This window comes from Salarias fasciatus, chromosome 10 (genome assembly GCF_902148845.1).
Source record: "Salarias fasciatus chromosome 10, fSalaFa1.1, whole genome shotgun sequence".
NCBI lineage: Eukaryota > Metazoa > Chordata > Actinopteri > Blenniiformes > Blenniidae > Salarias > Salarias fasciatus.
In genome coordinates, this window is record NC_043754.1 from 2,056,606 (window position 1) to 2,079,440 (window position 22,835).

Here is a 22,835-nt window from a genome sequence, read left to right on the forward strand (position 1 = left end):
GGACTCTCTCATACACACACACACACACACTGCACACACACCCACACACACACACACACACACACACACACTGCACACACACCCTGGGTCCTGACGGGCTCGGAGATGGGGCTGGGGTCGCTCAGGCCGTACGCGTTGACGGCTCGGACGATGAACAGGTAGATGGTGTTGGGCAGCAGACCAGTGATGGTGTGCGTCTCCATCCTCACCATGTCGGCCACCGTCTGCCACGTGCTGCCTGCTGATTGGCTGGTTGGACAAACAGGAAGAAACATGTTCAGGTTCACAGGTTAGAAGATCCTCCTCCAGGGACTCATATGGAAAATCTATCCTGTTCTACAGGACACACGCTATGTTTGCATTGAGTCCGTTCTTGTCAATAATAAATGAAGCTGCAGCGCCACCATGTGATCACCTGCTCTTACATAACGGCCACATGTTTATTTCCAGTCTGCTCTCAGGACCATTTCTCTGTTTTCATCCTGAGCGATGACGGCAGGAGAGGAACCGATTTACAATTTGAAGGAAAACTGAAGCGAGGTCTGCTGCTCTGATGTCCTTTCAGGAGACTGACATGTGGACGCATCTCGATGGACTCGTCTCTGTCTCCGATCTGATGCCTTCTGGGCAGCACAGATGAGCGCATGAATGCAAATGAGGATGTGATGAACTCAGATCGTCGCTCAGCGGAGCGGCACAGCCGGGCTCCGGGACTGTTTTATTTTGGCGGCGGCTGAACGTCTCTCCTGACTGCTGGACTAACTTTGATTCTTTGGCAAATGATGCGAAAAAACAAACAAAACAAATATGTGATGCCAAAGCATGAGGATTATGTTGTAACGCTGAGAAAAACAATCAAGAAAGGTTTTGTGGGAATTTGGCTTCTGCTTCACTTCATGTTAAAGTCTTGATGCCTGATGGGAGATCAGGTTGACTCAGGTCAACCCAGTCATGCTGGATGTGGATCCCAGGAGCCACACGAGGCCCTTTGGTCCGCCTGACCGGCCTCAGGAGCCACTGGGAGATCAGAACAACATGAAAGTTACTGCAGCAAATGATAAAACCCGACTTTATGTTCCAGAGCTGGAGAAGGTACAGAACGCTGTTCGGTGGAGGTGATGGCGCCCTCTACGTCTGGCTTCCTCCAATATTTCTAATCTGGTAAACAACAGCAGACGTGAGCGAAGCGTCCCGCTTCACACCAGTTCCTGCTCTCCAGAAAGACCTCGTCCAAACCGTGGCGTCTGCAGTCCCGATGAATAATGGAACGGAGCTGCCAGCAGAACGCCAGGCTCCGTTCTTGGCCTTGTGGCACTCACTCCCCCCGACACGTTATCCCAAACACAGCCCCCCCCCCCCCCCCCCGCCTCGGCCTCCTGCCCGGATTTATCGCCTCCCTGGCAGAGCGGCAGGCCTCCTCGTCCGTTTGTTTGACACTTTTCGACTTTCCCCTTATGGTGCGGAGGGGAGTGAGCGGTGAGCCTGCTGCAGAGCCGAGCTGCAATCATATCATCTCCTCCGTGTGTGTGCGTGTGTGTGTGTGTGTGTGTGTGTGTGTGCGTGTGTGTGTGTGTGCGCGCGCAATCCAAAGTAACAGTGGAAGAGGTGCTGAGGAGGAGTTCACTGACGCCTCAGAAACAACAGGAAAGCAGCTTCACCGGTGAATAGAAAGACTATCACACAGTACATACAGTTTTCACACACACGCACGCACGCATGCACGCATGCACGCACGCACGCGCGATGCTAAGCCTGGCTCGTCTCTCAGCTCCGACAAACAAACGCCAGCACCTCGGGCCACCGGCTCTTATTGCAAACACCCCGGCAGGCCCCCCACAGCCGCCTCCCAAACATTCGCTCTGTCTTCCTCAGAGACGCCGAGGACGTCTGGATCGGATTAAACAGTCGATGTCCTCTTCCTGATCCAATTGGACGGACACATTGCCTTTTAATGCCGTCCGTCTTCATCCCCCGACCCACTGACCCCCCCCACGGCTGACTGGAGGACCTGAGGACTCAGCCCTTCAAAGCCAGACCGGACCCACCTGAAGGCCTCGATGATGTAGGAGGTGACGGCGGCGCCCCCCTCGTGGGCGTTGGGCTGCCAGGTCAGGGACACGCTGTTCTTGGACACGTCGGTGACGATGGGCTTGTGCGGCGGGCCGGGCAGCTGGAAGGGCTCGGCCGTCTGGGCCACCGAGGCTTCGGCGCTGTCTGCGGAGGGCAGGTGAAGGAGACGGGCGGTTCAGTCTGAGTCATCCCCACATCCCCGCCGCTGCAGGCTGAGCCGCTCGCTTCAAACAGACTTCACAAGTGCTCCATTAGATCTTGGCTAACAATTACAGCGCTAATAGTCAAATAACAAACCCCGGCCTCATCAGAGCGGCTTGTTAAGTCGTTACTCTTTCACTTAATGTCACTAATGAAGCTCTGCTGCGCAAAATATTTTATGTACTAATGCCTGATGAGTTGTAGAGAAAATAGAAAGGGCAAAGCCCACAGAGCACTTAAACTGATGGGCTGCTCTGAGCGGCAGCGGAGCGGCTGGAGGATCAGTCAGCCGCCGCCGGAGTCGAGGGAATCAGCACGACTTCACCTTTACTGATCTCCTCCCGCTCAGACACCCTGCATCCAGCACACACACATACACACAACTACACACAGCTGTACGAGCAGCTGAAAGCCGCAGCTCCAGCAACACCAGAAATAACAGGAGTAACAAAACTAGCAACACCAACAACATCCGCAACGCCAGCAAGAACACAATCACCAGCAGCACCAGCAACCACACACGGAACAGCAGCAACACCAGAAACAACACCAACAACACAAGGAACAGCAGCAGCAGCAACATCGGCAACACCAGCAGTAAACCAGAAACAACACCAACAACACCAGCAACATCTGCAACACCAGCAAGAACACAATCCCCAGCAGCACCAGAAACAACACCAACAACACCAGCAACAACACCAGCAGCACCAGCAGCAGCAGAAGTAACGGCAGCAGTAATTCCAGCAACATTAAAGATGTCAATGCTGAGCAGGTACAAGAGACCAAACTTCTTGGAATACTTATAAATGACAAACTGTCGCGGTCTAAACATATTCAGACAGTCGTACATGAGATGGGCAGGAGTCTCTCAGTGGTTCGAAGGTGTTCTCGTTTGTACTGTCGCAGTTAGATTATTGTTCTGAAGTCTGGTCTTGAGCTCCTGAATCCGACCTGATGGCTTTTCAAATAGTGCAAAACAGAGCAGCGCGTCGAGCTCTCCAATGTCAACTCAGAACTCATGTGAACGGGATGCATGATGCTCTGTCTTGGCTAAAGATTCAAGATTTACAGCTTCACTGCTGGATTTGACAAGAAATATTATTACAACGGAATTGCCAACTGTACTTTATCAAGCATTACACTTCAGTTGTGGAGTACACCATCATGAGACCAGACATGCTACAGAAGGCAGATCTGAATTAGCCACAGTGAAAACAAGTCATGGGAAAAACACCGTTATGTACGGAGCCATGGCAGCCTGGAACAGTTTACCAAGACGTATCATGAATGCAAACAGAAAATGTCAGTTCAAAATCTTTTTCAAAAGGCATCTTCTTACAATGTAATGTCATACGTATTTGCAGTTGTAGTAATATTGATACATGATTTAGGTATCTGTTGTACTACAGGAGTAGCAGTAGGATCTGGGTTCTATTTTCAGGTCTGGAGGGTGTAACGCACATCAACATGCTGGTGAAATGTGCAGAACTTCACTCCCTTTTCATTGTTTTTCATGTGTGTGTGTGTGTGTGTGAATGGGCGTGGATGCGGGGAGCGTGGGAGGAAAAGGGGAATTGTTGTTTGTTATTTTTGTTAAACTGGTGTAAAAATGCTGTATGTGAGGAGGATGCTGTATTGTCTCGTGGTGATGACTCCAGGAAGCTTAGCTGTACTTAGTACAGCTAATGGAGATCATAATAAACACAGAATACAAATAAAAACAAAACCATCAGCACCAGCAGTAACACCAGCAGTGATTCCAACAACCACACCAGCAACAGTAGTAATATCAGCAACAACACCAGCAACACCGGCAGTAAAACCAGTATCAGCACCAGCAACACAGGAAGTAGTACCAGCAACAACACCATCAATAACAACACCAGCAATGCCGGCAGCAGCAACAGCAGCAGCACCAGCAGGGTGAAGTTCTGGACTGGATCGGATCTGAACGGCTCAACAGTCATGAACAGAGGAAGGGCTTTTAAAGGGAAGTGTGTGTTGGAAGATTCATTTCTGCTTTTAGGAAAAGAAAACAGCGTTAACTGTGGGTGACGGGAGGCTTTTCCTGCCTCGCCTGTACTTATCAGATGTGACAGAGTGAGAGGAAGAAGCAGAAAGAGCTCCTAAAGTGAAACTTAAAATAGAAGAAAGACATGTCTGCAGTCCCAGATGAAAGACGGCTGCAGAGGTGTGCCTGTGTGAGGACAGTTCGGCGTTGGGACTGAGGCTGCTGGTCTCTGCTTCAGCTGGAAGGAGAACGTTCATCGTGTTGTTCGGGCCTGGAGACTGAAACTGTGTGTGAGAGATGAAATGTGTGAACGTTCTGTGGAACAAGTGAAAACATCTAAGAGATTTTGGGTTTGAGGATACTGAGCGTGGCTGGTGTTACTGAACAGAGACGGAGGATCGTTGTTGCGCTGAAGTTTGCTCCTGGCCTCTCCGTCTGAAGCGAGCTGGAAGATCTCTGCTCTGGTGCGGCGGTTTGCAGCCTCTTCACTCAGACTCCATTTGCATGTGTTTAAATCACACAGAGACAGTTTACCTTTGACTGTGAGCACTCCACTCCAACTCGTCTCCCCGCTGGAGCTGGAAGCCAGGCAGGTGTACACTCCGGAGTCCGTCTCCTGGCAACAGCAGAGCGTGCATCATTAATGAGAGCACAGTGTGTGTGTGTGTGTGTGTGTGTGTGTGTGTGTGTGTGTGTGTGTGAGAGAGAGAGAGAGAGACCACGGTAATGCATCCATTAGCAGTGATTGAGACTAAATGCCATATCTCTGAGAGCAGAATGTTTGTGCTCAGAATAGTGAGCAGCAGAGAAGAGCAGAGCTCCGAGACACATTAACCAGGTGAGAGCGGCCGGCAGGAAACGGGCTGAGGGTCTGAAACGGTCTGAAACAGGGCTGAGGGTCTGAAACGGTCTGAAACAGGGCCTGAAAAAGGGTTTGAAACAGGGTCTGAAACAGGCTGAGGGTCTGAAACGGTCTGAAACAGGGCTTGAAAAAGGGTTTGAAACAGGGTCTGAAACAGGCTGAGGGTCTGAAACGGGACTGAGGATCTGAAACAGGGACTGAAAGAGGACTGAGGGTCGGAAACAGGGTCTGAAACAGGACTGAGGTCTGAAACAGGGTCTGAGAGTCTGAAAGAGGGTCTGAAACAGGACTGACGGTCTAAAAGAGGCTGAGGTTCTGAAACAGGCTGAAACAGGGCCTGAAAGAGGGTCTGAAACAAGGTTTGAAAGAGGGCTGGAAACAGGGTCTGTAACAGGACTGATGGTCTGAAACACGTGTCTGAAACCGGGTCTTGAAACATGGTCTGAAACAGGGCTAATGGTCTGAAACAGGGTCTGAGGGTCTGAAACAGGGTCTGAGGATCTGAAAGGCGGCTGATGGTCTGAAACAGGGAGTGAAACAGGGACTGAAAAATGGTTTGAAACAGGGTTGAAAGAGGGATGGAAACAGTCTGTAACAGGACTGACGGTCTGAAAGAGGCTGAGGTTCTGAAACTGGCTTGAAACAGGGCCTGAAAGAGGGGTCTGAAACAGGGTTTGAAAGAGGGATGGAAACAGGGTCTGTAACAGGACTGACGGTCTGAAACAGGGTCTGAGGGTCTAAGGGTCTGAAAAAGGGTCTGAAACGGGGCTGATGGCTGACAGTCTGAAACAGTGCAAAGTGCGCAGCTGAAGTGCAGATCTGATGCTAGTTTATGAAGGTTTAATCTAGTTTGTTGAGTTTCTCTCAGATTGACGCTGATTTACTCTTCCTGCTGTTTGTGATAGTTTAGTCGGCGTCTCTGAGCTGATTTATTCCTCCACAGTAATAAAAGCTGCTGTTGAGAGAAGCTGGAGGAGAACCTCTGCATCCGCAGCCGTCAGCGCCGCCGCGCCTCCTTTAATTAACTGCAGCCGCCTGACAGATTGTGTCAATTGTGGGAGTTTTCCCCTCATCAGCGATCGAGTCTCAGCGGATCCATCTGAAGTGGAGCTGCTGGTTTTCAGTCCCCGGTCTGATTCCTGCAGCGCAGGAGGAAGAGGAGGGGGAAGAGAGGGGTCCTCCACTGTCTGAGGCGTCACCGCTTCCACTGCACAGCTACTTAGCATGCCGACCAGCACATGTAATTAAGAAGTGTGTGATAAATGTTCCCGCCTGTGCGTGTGTGTGTATGTGTGTGTACACATGTGAACCGGCGATTAAATGTTTGGGGAGGAACGCCAGAAGCTAGGCGGGCTGTGAAATTGCTTCCCACAGAGGGAGAGGCTGCCGTCTCCACGCTGAGGGACGTTTCAGCAGCGGCGCCTTTGATCGCCGAGCTTCAGCTTTCAGAGCAGGATAGAAGTGGAAACGCTTCACACCGACAGGAGACGATCGGCTGAAGGTCTGCACCAATCAGAACAGGTGTCGAGGCTGATGCTCCGGCCCTGAGGAAGGATCTGAAGCGCATTTGGGTTCATGAATATGGAGAAGCGGGCGTTCCTTCCAGATGGTGCAGAACACTGGGAGGAGTTTACACCCGCAGATTAGCGCTCGGCGTGATTTATGACCTCTAGAAACATTTGCATCGTTCCTGATCGCGTGTTTTTAACAAGCGGGTGTAAAGCCGCCTGTAGCACGGTGTGAACCTTTCCCTCCCCGCCACCTTTACAAGACTTTGCAGGATATTTTTCTCTTGTTGCTTGAACCACAGTAGATTTTACGCTTCATTTAACTGCTCCACGGTGAAGGGAAAACATTCTCACTCCCTCACTCCACTATTCAGCTAGAAGTGATGGCAAGACTCAGAAAGCAACGTCACATCTCACTGATCAATAAACCCACTGATCAGCCACGACATTAATGTGGTGCCATTTATATCCCAATCAATGGACGATCAGGGTTATTGACTGATCATAATGTTATGGCTGACCAGTGCGCAGTGATCCAAAGATCACACACTTCACAAGGTGGCAATTATTTTTCAGCACAAAAGAAAAAAAAAATTGCTGTGAAACTGAAGAAAAATGATTTTTTTTTTCTTTTTTACTGTCGTCTTCTGACATTTACGGACATTCAAATTCAAATGACAGTTTCTCTAATTGGACTTCCTTTAATGTCTTTTAAATGCCAGAAGAAAAGCGCCAACGCACCGTGAAAGGTGACAAATAACAGAACAAAGTGAAATGAAAATCAAAAACAAACAAAACTTTCAGAGAAGTTTTTGTCTGAAAAACGTGGAGAGTCGATGGGAAAGCTCCAAACAGGGGGAAGAGATGCACACACTCGTTACTGAACTCATTTTACAGAGGAGGAGGCTGAATAACACACAAACGAAGCGTGGTTTAACACCAGGCATTCCTTTCCACCTTCAACATTATGATTCTTTAACGTTTCAGGTTTTTTTCCCGCCCCTTTTACCAGTTAGCAGCTAGCGGTGAGCAGCTTGTGGCTAGCAGCTAGTGGCTAGCAGCTAGCGGTGAGCAGCTAGTGGCTAGCAGCTAGTGGTGAGCAGCTAGTGGCTAGCAGCTAGCGGTGAGCAGCTAGTGGCTAGCAGCTAGTGGCTAGCAGCTAGCGGTGAGCAGCTAGTGGCTAGCAGCTAGTGGTGAGCAGCTTGTGGCTAGCAGCTAGCGGTGAGCAGCTAGTGGCTAGCAGCTAGCGGTGAGCAGCTAGCGGTGAGCAGCTTGTGGCTAGCAGCTAGCGGTGAGCAGCTAGCGGTGAGCAGCTAGCTGCGCCCGCACTTCCTCTCGACACACTTCTCAACTTTCTATTTGGAAAATTCTTTTTTCACTCATGCAGATATTCGAAGATCAAGCCCTGGATTGACTCGTCGGATTGAACCTTCTGAGTAAATCCTTGAGACCTTGAATTATTTTCTTTGCTAGAAACATTGAAGTTGATTTGAGATGGCTCCTGTAATTTATTTTGTCAGATGTTTTGCCTTTTATTTTAAAATCTTTTTGTTGTTTTCATATGATTATTAGATTCTTGATACTGTTTTGACGCTGAATTTGCTCAACCGCCATGAGCGACGACCACAGAGCGTTCTGAGACAGAATCAGTTTAAAGGAACGAGTCTCCAGGACATGGAGGGGAGGACAGCCGGGTCTGCGGGCTCTATAAATCCCTCTCAATGTGCCTTTAATTCGTTTTTCACCCGCTTCCCCGGCGCCACGCTTCACTCTTTTGTCGCCCATCGCTTCACATGCAGCTGGGCTGCAGGACTCCAGAGCGAACACGCCGTCAGCCTCTCCCGATCCGCCGCCGCCGCCGCCCGGATCACCCCCTTCAGAACGCTCATGCATTATGCAGGGGCCGCGCACGGAAGAACTTATGGTGACTAATGTCCCGCTGATCGCCGTGCACGCGCCCGTGCGTGCGAGTGTGTGTGAGTGTGTGAGTGCCAGCTCATCAGTAACACTGACAGAGGAATTACTCAGGCCTAAGTGGGCTGTCAGGGCCGGACGGGGGACAGGTGACTCCCTCAGCGGCGCTCCTCTCCCGGCGCTGACCTTGGCTTGACCCGGCCCGGCTGTGTGAGGCGGATGGAGTGGGCGGGGGAGCGGTGGTGGTGGTGGTGGGGGGGGGGGGGGGGTCCCCAGATGGTGGTGTTTGATCGGCGGATGGGGGACCGGGCACCGGGGAGGAGGCTGAGTGGAGCAAACAGCCGGGACACCTGACTATTAATCAAGGCGGCGGCTCGGGGTGCCGCCAGAAACAGACTGCTGAAAAATGAATGAGGAGAGAGGAAGAGGCGGAGCGTGGTGGTGGTGGTGGTGGTGGTGGTGGTGGTGGTGGTGGGGGGGGGGGGGGGGGTGGAGGGGGTGGAGGTGGAGGGGGGAGGAGACGAGCCCTCGAGGGTGAATTCCCAACCCATTGGTTGATATTTGCTTCGTCTGGAGGGTTGTGAACCTTGGCACTGGGTTTTGCCCCACCCACCCTCACCCCCCCACTTGTTAACTGCCCCTCCAGCAGGGGTGCGATCCCCCTCCACAGCATCGCCCAGACGGCCGATAATGACGCCGGATCGTTTTCGGGGCGGGCGTGGACAGGGGATGCGATTAGCGCCTCTTAACACGTGTTCGCTCCGAGTTCAAGTCAACAAGTGAACTCGATTTCCTGCTTTAACCTGATTACCGGTGGTAATCTGTTTAGCCGTGTCCAAACCCCCCCCCCCCCCCCCCCCACCCCGGCTTTGTTTGGGCTCCTCTGGTTCTACCTGGAAGAGCTGCTCCATCCACTCCCCCACTGCTGCACACGCCCATACCCAGCATTTAGCAGCACACACACACACACACACACACACACACACACACACACACACACACACACACACACACACACACACACACACACACACACACACACACACACACACACACACACACACACACACACACACACACACACACACACACACACACACACACACACGCACACGCCCGCCTGCCCGGGACGAGCTGGCAGCGGCGTGGGGGCCGGCTGGCAGAGGTCCCGGGGTAATGGCGCCTCCTCATTGCCAGGGAAGGAGGAACAAACCGACCATCTGTCCCGCCGCAGGGGCCCACATGAAACCGCCGACGGCTGCAGACGATCTGAGGGTTAAACGTGTTTCAGGGAAGCTGATTTCATCGTGTCGACCGACGGCGTTTGGTATTTAAGGCTCGTCTGCTGACGGAATCCCGCCGAGGGAAAAGTCTCTTTGTGTCAACCTGAGAGGTTTTTCATCGTTTTTCATTTAATCAGGTGCTGATATGAAGGTTGGATGAAGATTAATAATGAAGCCTCTGTTACGCTGTTATTACTGATAGATAAAAACACTTATGCAGATGATGTTGATGTCTTTGAACTGTGTTCTTCTCTTCTTCCTCGTTTCTATCACTTTGAATTTGCAGAGCATGGAAACAACAGACTGCCTTGTTGTGTTGAGCAGCAGTGTAAGTCACTGGGATTTAATGGGAATTACGAGAAAATCACAGTATGTTTGGCTTTTTGGAGACTTTAGGAAAAGATGCCTGAAATGTCTCCATCTGTTTCCACAGCTTTTAACAGGCCTGGAGGAAGAGTTGTGGATCACATGGAGACAGACTGGAGGAGTGATGAGGTGGACTGCAGCGGACTGCAGGAGGGTGTAGGAGGAGATCCCTCATCTGTTCTCCTCTGGGGAACTCTGTAGATTTTGGACGGAGAATCACTTCTGATCATCGTATGTGAAGCTTTCTGCTCATCCTGCTGCATTTCTGTACCAAAACAACCTCTGGAGTTTCAGAAAACAACTTTCCAAATGAAACAAACATTGTCTTCGGCCCGTTGTGCGACGCTGTGTCTGCAGTCGGAGGCCAGAAACACTTCTGGTCTGCATGTTTGGATCTACGGCGGACTTCATTCAGCGGCTTTCTGACAGCTTCAAACGGGCTCCGGAGGCCGAGCGGCTCCACGCCGGCGCTCTCGGCTGTCAGAGCGCCTTCTCCTGACTCCCGCATGACGGGACCGCAGCACATCCCGGCCGCTCCGCTCCCCGCTCCCTTTCATCCACTGATGTATTGAGGGTTTAATTACAAGTCCCAGCGATCGTTAATCATTGAGAACCCACAATCAATTAATGCGCGGCCCTCCTGGAGCCCGGGGGGGCGGCGCTGACCTCAGGTGCTGAGGGGGGGGTGGATTCTGAGCAGAGCAGGTTTCATTAGCGAGGAGTAAGACAGCGCTAACGACTGCTAATGACCTGGAGCGCTCATTAGCATGGCCGTCACACCTCCGCCCCCCCCTCAGTGAAAACGGCTTGGCTAAAGCATGACAGCGTCCTCAGACCGCCCCGGTCATTACAGCTGCTGTTTCGTCACGTCTATCCGGTGTCAGCGTTTGGTTTGTGGAGACAGGAAACCGACGGGCTCCAGGTTAACCTGGCGTCCCGGAATCCGGACGGCGAACCCGACCCCTCCGTCATACCTGCAGGTTGGTGATCTGGAAGGTTCCGTTCTCCATCAGGCTGACCCGCCCGTCGTTCCCCAGGATCCTCTGGCCGTCCTTCTCCCACTGGATGCTGGGGACGGGGTTCCCCAGGATGTGGCAGTGCAGCTGGGCGGTGGCGCCCGGCGCCAGCGTGTGATTGGCCGGTCCCTGGCGGATGATGGGCGGGACCCGGTCCGACGGAGCTGGAGGGACGGTTTAAATACTCAGAAAGACGTGGAAGCGTCACGAACTCTGGTTTCCATGTGAGAATTTCAAGAATGTTTTGGATAAAAAGAAGCGCGATCAGTCACATTGTGACCTCTAGTGGTCAGAACAGGAACTGCAGGCCGTGTCCGGTTCATGTCGGCTTTGTTCTCTTCAGAATTCGGTTCTATCAGACAGTCTCGTGTTGTTTGTGTCGGTTGTTTTGACACTGAAGTGAACCAACCTGGTTACCGTGGCGATTTCCCCCGGTCAATCACACCTCAGCAGTAATCAGATTACTCACTGTAGCTGGTTTACACACGGTTAAGTGTTTGAGGCGCACTGAGAGGCACGGCCGGTTCAACACCCTGCATTATTTATCAGGCGTCGCGGTTTTCATGAGCGACAGAAAATGATCCGTGTGAAAAATGGAGTGTTTAAAGAAAAGAGCGTTAATGTTTCATATCAGCTGCTTTAATCCAGCAGAATCGATTCATGAGCTTCCTATTAGACACAATAAATAAATATTTAATAACTTAAACTCTGTGACTGAGCGTCTTTTAGAGGTGTTTAATGTGAAGCAGCGTGATGTTTCACTGGTATTAATTTTACATTTTTAAATTTACTGGGAATTAATGAACCAATCAGTAACAGACTGAATCAAAATTACTCATTTATCTCATGAAATGTGCTTTTCTTTTAACTTAAATATGGGAAGATTTAGTAGATTTTAGATGCTGAAGTTAAAGTGTCAGTTACTGTGAATGGATGACCGGTTTCATTACTGCACCACAATTTTATTGATGAATTGAAAAATACTGGATTAAAAACTGAGCATTCATGAATCGTATTATTTATTTTCACTTTATTAATACTGCTGCAGCATGACTTTTACTACTTAGAACACAATAATTCAGATTGTTGGATGTTTCTAAATCTTATCAATGTAAAGACAAACCATAATATTACAATGACTTTTTCAGTCATTCGAACCTTTCATTTTGCACTGTGGCTAATTTTAGCATCGTAGCACCGCTAGCATGAGCTGCTGTGCGTGTGCATGTGCATGTGAGTGTGTGTGTGCCTCTCACCGCTCTCCACCTCCAGCAGAGCTTTGGTCAGGATGCTTCCCGCCACGCTGATGGCCTGACAGATGTAGTAGCCGCTGTCCTCCACCCGGACGTCGGTGACGGTCAGCTCGCCGCTCAGCGACACGGAGAAGCGGCCGGACTGGGACGGCTCCTGGATCGGGAAGAGCAGGATCTGAAGGAGGGGAAGAGAGAGAGAGAGGGAGAACACCGTGACCTCTGACCTCTGCTCCTTACATCACACTGAAGCTAAGCTGCACTCATGACACCCTCTTATCACGCTTTGTCCAAAATAAATCGGATCTACATTCCTTGTATCGACACACATTTCATGCATAAACAGAGAGTAGCGGCTGTCTGCTGTCATACAGAGACCTCTAGTGGTCACAGAAGGAATGCACGGGAGTGTTTCAACATATATAAATATAAGTCAGTTCTAAATGGAGGAGCAGTTAGTCTCTGCTGAAGGAGCTTTAATTTAAAAAGTAAAGCTGATGGAAATGAACATGGCAGGCAGTCTTTAAGTATTATTCTAATTTGTTTTCCATGCGAATTACCGCGGCAGCATCGTCTTTTTATTTACTGCAGCTTAACGTGATTTTTCCCATAATTAGTTGGGCAAACAGAAAAACACGTCGTCCAACAGGAAGTTACAGGAAGCCCCAGAAAAGCTGCTTTTCTAACAGTCAATTATGTGATAATCCACCAGCGAGGTCCGAGGAGACGAGCTCCGGAGGCTCACATGAACGAGACGTGAAAACAGAGTTTGGGTCAGTTTGAGGGACGGAAAGAAAAGATCAGCGATGGGAGGTGGAGAGGAGGTGGAGGGCAGGTGGAGGGGAGGTGGAGAGCAGGCGGAGGGGAGGCAGAGGGGCAGGTGGAGGTGCAGGTGGAGGGGCAGGCGGAGGGGCAGGTCTCCAATGACTCCACCCGCCGCTCAGGGTCGGCTGCATAATGCAGCCGTTAAACTCAGGAGGGGGTGGAGACGAATGTTTAGAAAACAGGAAGCAAGAAATAAGATAAAAAACTCATCTGAACTTCTGGAAGATTCAAAGAGACATAACATAATGTCAGAGAAAATCTTTATTATGGATTTTTCTACAATTTAATCTGAAACATCAAAAATCATTCATTTCCTTCAAACTGTCATTTAACAAATATATAAATTCATGTACAGCTGAGCAGGATTTAATTGATCATGGTTGACAGGTGGATTGTGGGCGAAAGACTGAAGCTTTGAGCTCCTTCGTGTTTCAGTTTCATCGAGGCTTTTTTCCACATTTTATCCTGGATTATGATTTAAATAACACTTCATTTGAAGGATTTGCTGAGTGAACGCAGTTAAAACACAAACATTTCAAACAACTTTCAGAGTCTGTTTGAAAGAACTGACAGAAAGCAAAGATGAGTGTGTAAACTGTGCTGATGTGGAGCTGGCTGGAGTTTCATCTGATCCAATCCAGCTGTAATCTGAGAGCAGCTTCAGCCTCCGCTTCACACGAGGGAGGGAGACGGGAGCTTCAGAAAGACAACTCTGATCTCAGATCTCAGCTTTTATTCTGTGGTCGTCACTGTGAAAATGACTGCGAGCAACACGCTACCCACACGCTGCGTCCTCCGTGCTTTATCGCTGCGCTCCACGCTGGCTCTCCCACACACACACACACACACACACTAATCTGTACCTGGGAGCCGTGCTACAGGCTCCCACGCACTCTCATCAGGCCTTTCAGCACATTCCAACAGGCTGCGGTGCTTATCACAGGCTCGCCTTTCACTCCCTCTCACACACACACACACACACACACACACACACTGAGGTGGATAATACTGTGTATGGATGGAAAATGAATTGTGTGTGTGTGTGTGTGTGTGTGTCAGAGGATGATGGCAGCACGGGGAGAAAGCAGCTTTTTACGATCGAGCATCACATGAAGTCAGTTTCAGGGGTCCTGCTGCTGAGATCTGATCCATGTGAGAACATCATATCCGTCCACCCGGCTGTGGTGTGTTTTAGTCTTTATGTTGGAGTGTGTCATGTCTCTGTGGGTCAGTGACATGCCGGAACAGCGGTGAGAACTTCAGCCTCACAGTGAGAAGACCTGGGTTTGATTCTGTGACACACACAGGGAGAACATGCAGACTCCACACAAGAGTTGGAGATGTGTGTTCCAGCAGCAGTGCTGTGCAGGTGAAGCTTCATGAAGCGTCATGAAGCTTCATGACGCTTCACCTGCCCATCACTGGCCAGCGGTGAACCAGAACACCTGGTTCTGACTGTTGTGTTTTCACTGCTTTGTCACACGACTCCCATCTGACCAGCCGTTCAGTCAGTGTGGGTGAAGCTCCATCAACCTCCACTAGGGGTGGGCGATATGGCCTAAAATTTATATCACGGTATAATTTGATATATACATTTGAGCATAACAGTCTTTTAATGGTTACCACGGCACACGGTGAAAGCATGGAATCAGGAAGTAGTTTTTAAACTATTAAATAACAGAAGTCAAGTTACTTTGAATCCAAACCAGGTCCAGATTACAGATCAGGGGTCGGCAACTTGATCTGGCATTGAGCCAATTTTTTTTTTTACTGATCCCCGTTCGTTGGTGGCTAACAGCTAAGCTAACAGCTGACTGAGGCACTGGTAGCGCCTATCAGCAGGCTACTTTTACGAAGCGTCCCTGAAGGCAGCAGGAGCTGCAGGTTGTTCTCTGAATCAGAGGGTTTCAGGTGTTCCACAGGTAATGAAGGAGGTTCAGGAGGAGCTGGATGCTAACAGGCTAATGGACGGTGTTACTGCCTCCGTGAAGCTTCAGATTCTCAAAATCATCTGGCGGGCCGGATATTATTATTATACCGGTGGGCTGCCACCTACAGGTCGCTGTTATAGATGTTGCACCAATCTTTTTTTCCACGAGCTCTTCCTCTGTCTGTTCACTGCTCGCCGCCATCGCTGTTGTGTTCTTCTTCTTCGGGGAACCGAGCATCTAAAAAGCTCCATTACTGCCACCTAGAGGCAGTGCTATCGCAGTTGGGCAGTATGACCAAAATCCCTACCATGGGCCAAATTCATATCGCATATGGTTTATACCGTTTAGTTTAGTTTATTAAGACCCCCATTAGCCGCTGAAATCTCAGTAGCTATTCTTCCTGGGGCGTTTATACCGCCCACCCCTAACCTCCACCCAGGGTGGCGCTTCAGTAGAGACGCCTCACTTCAGAGTTCCTGCTCACCGCCGGTGTCCACGTCACCCCCGTCACGGCGGCTGCTCTCACCTGGCTGCCTTCCTTCTGCCAGAAGACGGCTGGAGGAGGGTTCCCTTTGGTGCCGCACAGGAAGGTGACGGTGCGGCCCGGCGCCGTGATCTGGTCCCGCGGCCGAACCACGATCTGAGGCGGCACTGCAACACAGAGCGGGGACGGGGTGAGGGTTCGTCTGGGGACGAGCCGGCGGGGACGCCGGGTGCATCGGGCCGTGACGGCATGCCAACGACGACAACAACTCATAAGTGACAACTCCCTCCAGCTCCCGCTTTCTTTTAATCTCCCGTGCACAAACACATACGCACACACACACACACACACACACACACACACACACACACACACACACACACACACACACACACCACTGAAGACAAAACAGTTCAGATGTCTGCAGCTTTTCCCTCACAGACTTCAAGAGTCAGACTAAAGTTCAGATTCGGTCATAAAGTGATTACAGCTGCTCAAAATCTAAAACTTCCTCAGACAGCAGGCTGAATCCAGGTCAGACTGTCAACAAGGCTGCAAACTGCAACAGACACTGAGGCTGGGGCTAAATTACCGGCAGCCTGAGGAGTGTGTCTGGAGGCTGTGAGAGGTTTTATCAGGTGTTTATCAGGAAAGTTGTTTTCGCGTTAGGAGGGACTCAAACAGAGCCGAGGTGAAAGAGCTTCGTCTCAGATGAACGTCTCAGGTCGCTGGAGTTCAAATGCTTCAAACAAAACATTCAAATTATCCAAAAGTCACAATGTTTTAAAAATATTAAAAAACTAAAATGACTAAAACGACTAACAGTTAAAACTGATAAAATCAATAGAACCTCAAACAGCTAAAAACACAGCCTCAATGGAAAAACTTGATGGAATTACAAAAAATGGGCAAAAAATAGCTCAAACTACTTAAAAATATGGCTACAATCAGAGGACATGGAAATTACAACCAGCTCACAGCTAAAGCAGATCTAATATTTCAAACAAGTGAGAAGGTCAAACAGCAAAAATCATCAGAACAAAAACAAACAAAACAAAAAACAGCTGAATACCATTACAAAAAACAAACAAAAAAAAAAAAAAACAGGCAAACATCAAGAGGGTTGCAGATGTTGAAAAAGCAAAACATCCTGAAAACACATTTAACTATGATGATAATGAACTCAAATGCAAGTAAAGATACATGTTTTTAAATATCTTTTAAACATTTTTGTGATTCCAGATTTAATTCTATTTGCCAAAAATGGCTGTTTGAGTCACAAAGGCTTCTGCCTTCGCTTCTGAGCTTTGCTTCTGTGCTGGCCTCTGCGTTAGCCTCTACATCAGCCTCTGTTAGCTCCTTTTTCCACTGTTCATAAATTCACTCTGTGTGAATCATCGACATACAGCTGAGCCTGGCGTTACCTTGATGAAACTTGTTTAATAGTAATTCTCTGTTAAACACCCAGCACTTCGCTCCAGGAAGGGATGAATCCATGAATCTTATCTCCAGCTGTGGTTTCGAACATGTTCCCTCTCTGAAAGGCTGCAGACATCCTTCAACATGTCTCATGCCGTGTCCTGGGGGTCTCCTCAGGATCACAGGTCTGCAGCCCAGAAGTCTTTTTTATTACCACTCGGCTGAATCTGCTCACGACGCCGATTCAATTGATAATTAATTGAGACCGGAGGCGAGCTGAAGGCTGCCTGGATCCACATCTCATTAGTCAGATGAAGCTGTGAACGCAGGCCTCGGTCTGAGGGATCAAACATTAATGGTGGCGGCGCGGAGACAGCAAAACCACGATTAGTGCCATCAGAGCACGGATGAAACCACATTTCATCAGGCAGCAACTTATTGACCAAACAGAGCGTCGACTCGCCTCATCCAGCAGGAAGCAGCAGCAGGAAGTGAAACAAACAGCGAACAGCCGAGTCAGATCGGGTTTAGTTCACATTGTGCAGAAATACGATACTCTGAACTTCTTTCTCGACGTTTTCACTCACGCTTCCTGAGTTTCTGACCTCAAAGTGTTTCGCAAAGCGTCAGTCGCAGCTCGACCTTGACGGGCGGCGCTCTGACAGACGGCGGCTGCTCGGGACGTGAACGAGGCGAGCTCTGGAACTTAATCATCCAGCTCGAGTCACGAGCCCCCGTCACAGGCCAGACCCCCAGCGGAGCCCCAGATCCAGGTTTGTGGGTCACCTCCGCCATCCTGTGAGCATGGACGCAGGCTGCAGAGGAGTGTGTGTGTGTGTGTGTGAGTGTGTGTGTGATCTGTATTGACTCTGCAGCTCTGTGACAGCTCTCCCTCCTCGCAGGGCTGTGAATGCATAACGACGCCTCCACCGGTCCTAATTGATTCCTCATCCTCCCACCTGATCTCCTGCCTCCATCAACATCCCGGAGAACCGGAGAACCCAGAGAGGAGGCGCGGTGAGTGTGAGCAGACGGGAGGAACATCTGAGCTCCGTCTGCACTTTCAGATTTCATGAATCCCGGAGGTGGCGTCCTCTGAGGCTCTGCTCTGTATTCATGTTTGTTCTCTTCCTGGGAACAATTTCATCATCTGATCTGTGCTCAACATGGAACTGACAGCCCATAATGACTTTTTAAGGAGTTTTAAAAGTTAAATTTTCAGCTGAGACTTTTTTAAAGTCAAAACAGGAAGAAAACAACACATTATGGGCCATTTATTTGAAGTGAAACAGAAGAGAAAGTGGGTGGAATAGCACATGCTCTTCACTGATGTATAATTCAGAGACCTGGAGTGGATTCATTCTCTCTGGGTTCTGGAGGACGTTCTGAAATGTTCTTCAGTTCTCCTGTCAGACATGTTTTATTGGTCCTCTGATTAACTATTCAATCATAATTATTTAAAGAAAAGCAATAATTCACGGTGAGCTCGTGCACCAACGTGTCCACCATGTGGAGACACCGGAGCTGCTCTGCAGGTCAGCATCACCAACACAGAGTTTCTGTCTCTTCAGGTAGAGAACAATCCGCGGAGCTGTGAAGGATCAGGCTGCAGAGTCTCCGGACTCCAAGGTGATGAGGCTGATGTCAAATTACATCAAGCCGGTGAAGGATGTCCACTTGAAATTGGACAAAACTGAAACAAATTTAGCTTCAAAAGCTACAGAGGCAGTTTGGCGTTTGAGGAGCCGTCCATATGGAGCCGGGTTTCGGTGAATTCACCTCATTTTATTCTTGGATGGGGGTGAGCCTGGCTCCCAGAGCGGACAGGTGCTCGCTCCGCATGCTGCACCTCTGACGTAGCTGCACATGACTAACCCCGACATCAACAGCAGAGGACTACAGCGTTTTTCAACAGACCGAACTCGGTGGGAGAGATTTCTTCTTCTCTGTTTTCAGTACATTTCGTTAGAGAGTGACGGCACCGCTGCTGGTCTGGGAGGAATCTACAGCAAGCGTCAAACAATCCATGAGTCCCAGCTGAGGGGGGTCCAGTCAGGGTCCTGCAGCCCATCCTGACAAACCCCGAGGGTCAACGCCTTGCTCAGAGGCAGTCCAGGGGAAGCCCCGCCCCCTCAGCGATCGGCTCGCTGTCGCGTCTGACGCAAGGCCTGAAATATTAAAGAAATGCACAGTAACACTGGCGTCTTACGTAACGCGTCCCCAGGCCGGCGCGCACACACACACACACACACACACACACACATACCCACACACACACGTGTCACCAACACATCGAACACACCGAGACACACCAAACGAGCGAGACACTCGGCAAACTCAACACCTGAACGCCTCCCGCTCCGGAGAACGACGCCATAACTCTGACCCACATGCGGTGACAGCTCCGAACGCTCAGGCTATTAAAATGCCGTTTTTGGTGCTGCTGCAGCCCCGTCTGGAGAATAACAATGTTTGATTTGAGGAAGCGAGCCGGCACACCGCCTCGGGCTGTAATAAATAATTAGCAATAATGGGCGCGCTCGGTGCGACACTGAGCCTTAGATTTAGAGCAGGGAGGAATATTAGCATCCTCACAGGGGAAACGTGGATGTGGACTGGAAGCGAGCAAAAACATGACAAAACAAAATCAGACAACAATGCCGGCACGCCGTTGTCATCGAGTTTTCCGGGCGGCTGCCTTTGATGGCAGCGAGCGATTCTGCGTATCAAACAGGCTGATTTCACGGCTGTGAGAGAGCGAAGGCTCGCAGGAGGCAGAGTCGGGGAGGTAAATTGGGGAGTGTCTAAATAAAGAATGAAACACTCCAGATAGGAAATCAAAGGAGCCTGGAGACTTCTTTCACATGCCGGATACTGTCGGAGCCGCAGAACGCAGAGCAAGGCGAACGCAAAAATAGACGGCGGCTGCGACTCCGATAAGAAGCGTCAGACTGGAGGAGAGCGTGAAGAGCTGGGCCTCCTCCAGAGCGCCGGCCGGGATCCGGGGTCAAAGGTCAGATTAGAGCTGAAACCATGGGATGTGTCTCATTTGTTTCCATCGTCTGAGAGACGTGGTCCAGAAACCAGGAACCAGGTCACGAGTGTCAGAGGTTTATTAACGGATCCTATCGAGGCTCCATCTCAACACTTTAAATGATTTACTGCTAAAACTTTGGTTCCAGATACGACAGGCCAATCAGGAATCCACACGATACTGGGCTTCAGGTCATGAAGCTCCAGCTTCTCAGTGGATTAATGTCTGTGTTTGTGTCTGAATTACAAACTGTAAATGTTTTGCAGAGAAGGGTTAAACCCTGACCCGTCAGAATCAACAGATACTTTGGTGACGGACGAATGAACCTTTCAGGTCACGTGATGCTGAAAAACATCCTGAACATAAACCTGGAGTCACCACCGAGCGCCTAAAGTCCAGCCAAGACTTTATTCCAGAGCACATGCAGGAACCTCACGCCTGCTGAAGTCCACTGGGGGCACCTGTCCTTCAAAGTGACTGACTCAGGGTTTTTAGCCACTTCTGGGTTTCACAGAGTGAAGACCGCCTCCCAGCTCAGACGGATCAGAGCGCCGTCGCACCAACACGCCGTGTTGTTCAATCACACCGCAGACAAAGCGTTTACGAGAACCCCCCCGCCCCCCACAGGGGGTCCAGGCTCCCCGGGGGGCCCGGCCGTGACAGACAGCTGTCAGACTCCCACGCTGACGCAGACGGTGTGTTTCACAGGCGTACGCCGCAGTAAACACACTCTCCCCGTTCCCACTCCGCTGTGGTTACTCTGCCGCCGTGACGTATTGCAGCCGGACCGTAATTCATCCCAGCTCGTATTTAATTTGTGCTCGGCGCCGCTGCCTATTTATTTAGCATCAATATGTGAATTGGAGGAGCGGCGAAGCTTTAAACGACGGCAGAGCCGGTTTGGGGGGGAATGGGAAAGCGGCTCGTATTGAACAGCGGGAAGCCCACATTACACGCCTCATTGACGCACACAGACATTTACCAGATTATAAATTATCTGCTTTGTGAAAAGAAACTAGAAAGGACTCCTATAAGAAGTGGGCTCTTCCTCAATTTTACAGCATGTTGGCTTTTATTTTCTGGCAGAAAGATGTTTTTAATAAAAGGTAATTTTGCTGTTTCGTTGCGTCGCTGCAGCAGAGAAGAAGGGTCGAGTTCGGAGCAACTGGCTTCAATCTGGTGTGGGATTAGAGGATTGATAGAGATCAAGACGGGACCATCAGAGGAGTGATCTGGCGGCTGACGGTTCCTCCGGCGCTTTAAGCCGCCGGTCGGCCTCTGCCGCTGTCGCCGAGGAGCGGGCGTCACTTCGACGCCGGCTTTGGATCAGTCACACCACCACACCGAAGATTTAAGAAACATTCGTCTTTGATTAAGCACAATCTGGAGCAGATGCGTTTTGGGATCTTCGCAGGGGTCAATCCGGACCCCCCGCTGAGGGAGGAGCGATGCGACCCACTTTCATTAATGCCGCCGCTGAAATCAGCTGAACGCTGAACGTGTCGGTCAGCGGAACCTCCACCGTCTCCTGCCAAGCATCTGCGTGCTAATCCAACGCGCATAAAGAAGTGTTTTATCTTCAGGGCAAATCTAATCACTCTGTTCACGAGAAAGTGAGAATTTGAGGACATTAGCATCGTGCTAACAGGAAGTACAGAGGAACGCTCTGATGTGTGTGACCGGCGGCGGCGCTGCAAAGACAGCTGGTGATCGACGGTCTCCATGCTGACGGTGAAAACAACCGATCTATTCACCGCAGACACGTTCCTTTAGTGCCTTTCCAGACATATTTATACAGATTGGACACATTTTCAGTAAAATCTTTTCGTCCTTGAGATCTCATCAGCTAGCAGTGACCTTCACTCTGGATCCCTGGAAAAACTGACTCACTTGATCTGTGATTAGCTGGTAATTTGAAGGCAATCGGGGTGAAAACCTCAGGATCGAAATGTGGGGCAGAGGCAAGAGAAGCAACCTGGGGATCGAACCGTGATCAAGATTCAAAACACTCTGCTGCAAGTCTGATGCAGATAAATCAAATATGTAGATATGAAAAAGTGTAAAGTGATTTCTGTTCTGGGGTGGAATTCTGGGTTCGAGTCCAGCAGTGTGAAAGATGAATGAAAACACAGGAACCAGAATGAGACGCATGTTTTCACCGTCAGGATGGAAAACTTGGTCAACATCCAGCCTCGGGCTGGCCACTGTCACCCAGAACACACTTCACTCCCCGCTCTGACGGCGCCGATTTAAAATGGGTTAATTATATGTCACGGGGAGCCAGGAGGGACCGGCCGGCTCTGCTCCGCCCGGCTCTCTGGAGGACCGCTCCTCTAATGGACAGAAACGCCGCCGTGGCCTCGGCTGATGGGCGTCGGAGCTTAAAAGGCTTGTTTCGCCCCTCCGCCGGTTCTGCCCACGCTCGCGTGAAGTGACTGAGAGCCGGAGCAACGTGAAGCACGAGCGCCGTGCCAGCCCAGCCGCTAAAGCTCGTGGCGGCCGCTCAGAAAACAGCCCACGTCCTGTTTCAAAGCCGCCGTTTGTCTTTATTTACCGCTACACCGGGGACAGAAGCTCCGCACGCTCACGCAGAGAAGAACAAGAAGGAGGAGGAGAAAAGATTTTTCCTCCTCAATTCCATGTTTGTCTTTTCAGGAA

The 22,835-nt window shown here is 50.2% G+C and overlaps 1 protein-coding gene across 5 annotated transcripts in view; it reads right to left on the reverse strand.

Annotated features, from left to right (window-relative positions):
• The window catches only part of robo3 (roundabout, axon guidance receptor, homolog 3 (Drosophila)), a 79,014-nt gene that overhangs the window by 11,774 nt on the left and 44,405 nt on the right, over positions 1-22,835 (reverse strand). For all 5 annotated transcript variants that reach the window (XM_030100901.1, XM_030100900.1, XM_030100898.1 and 2 more), the window contains 6 exons: positions 15,767-15,891; positions 12,491-12,662; positions 11,193-11,398; positions 4,820-4,901; positions 2,046-2,214; positions 83-249 (listed from right to left, as the gene is read on the reverse strand). In XM_030100901.1, the coding sequence (XP_029956761.1) occupies positions 83-249; positions 2,046-2,214; positions 4,820-4,901; positions 11,193-11,398; positions 12,491-12,662; positions 15,767-15,891 (921 nt within the window). The remainder of the gene's footprint in view (positions 1-82; positions 250-2,045; positions 2,215-4,819; positions 4,902-11,192; positions 11,399-12,490; positions 12,663-15,766; positions 15,892-22,835) is intronic.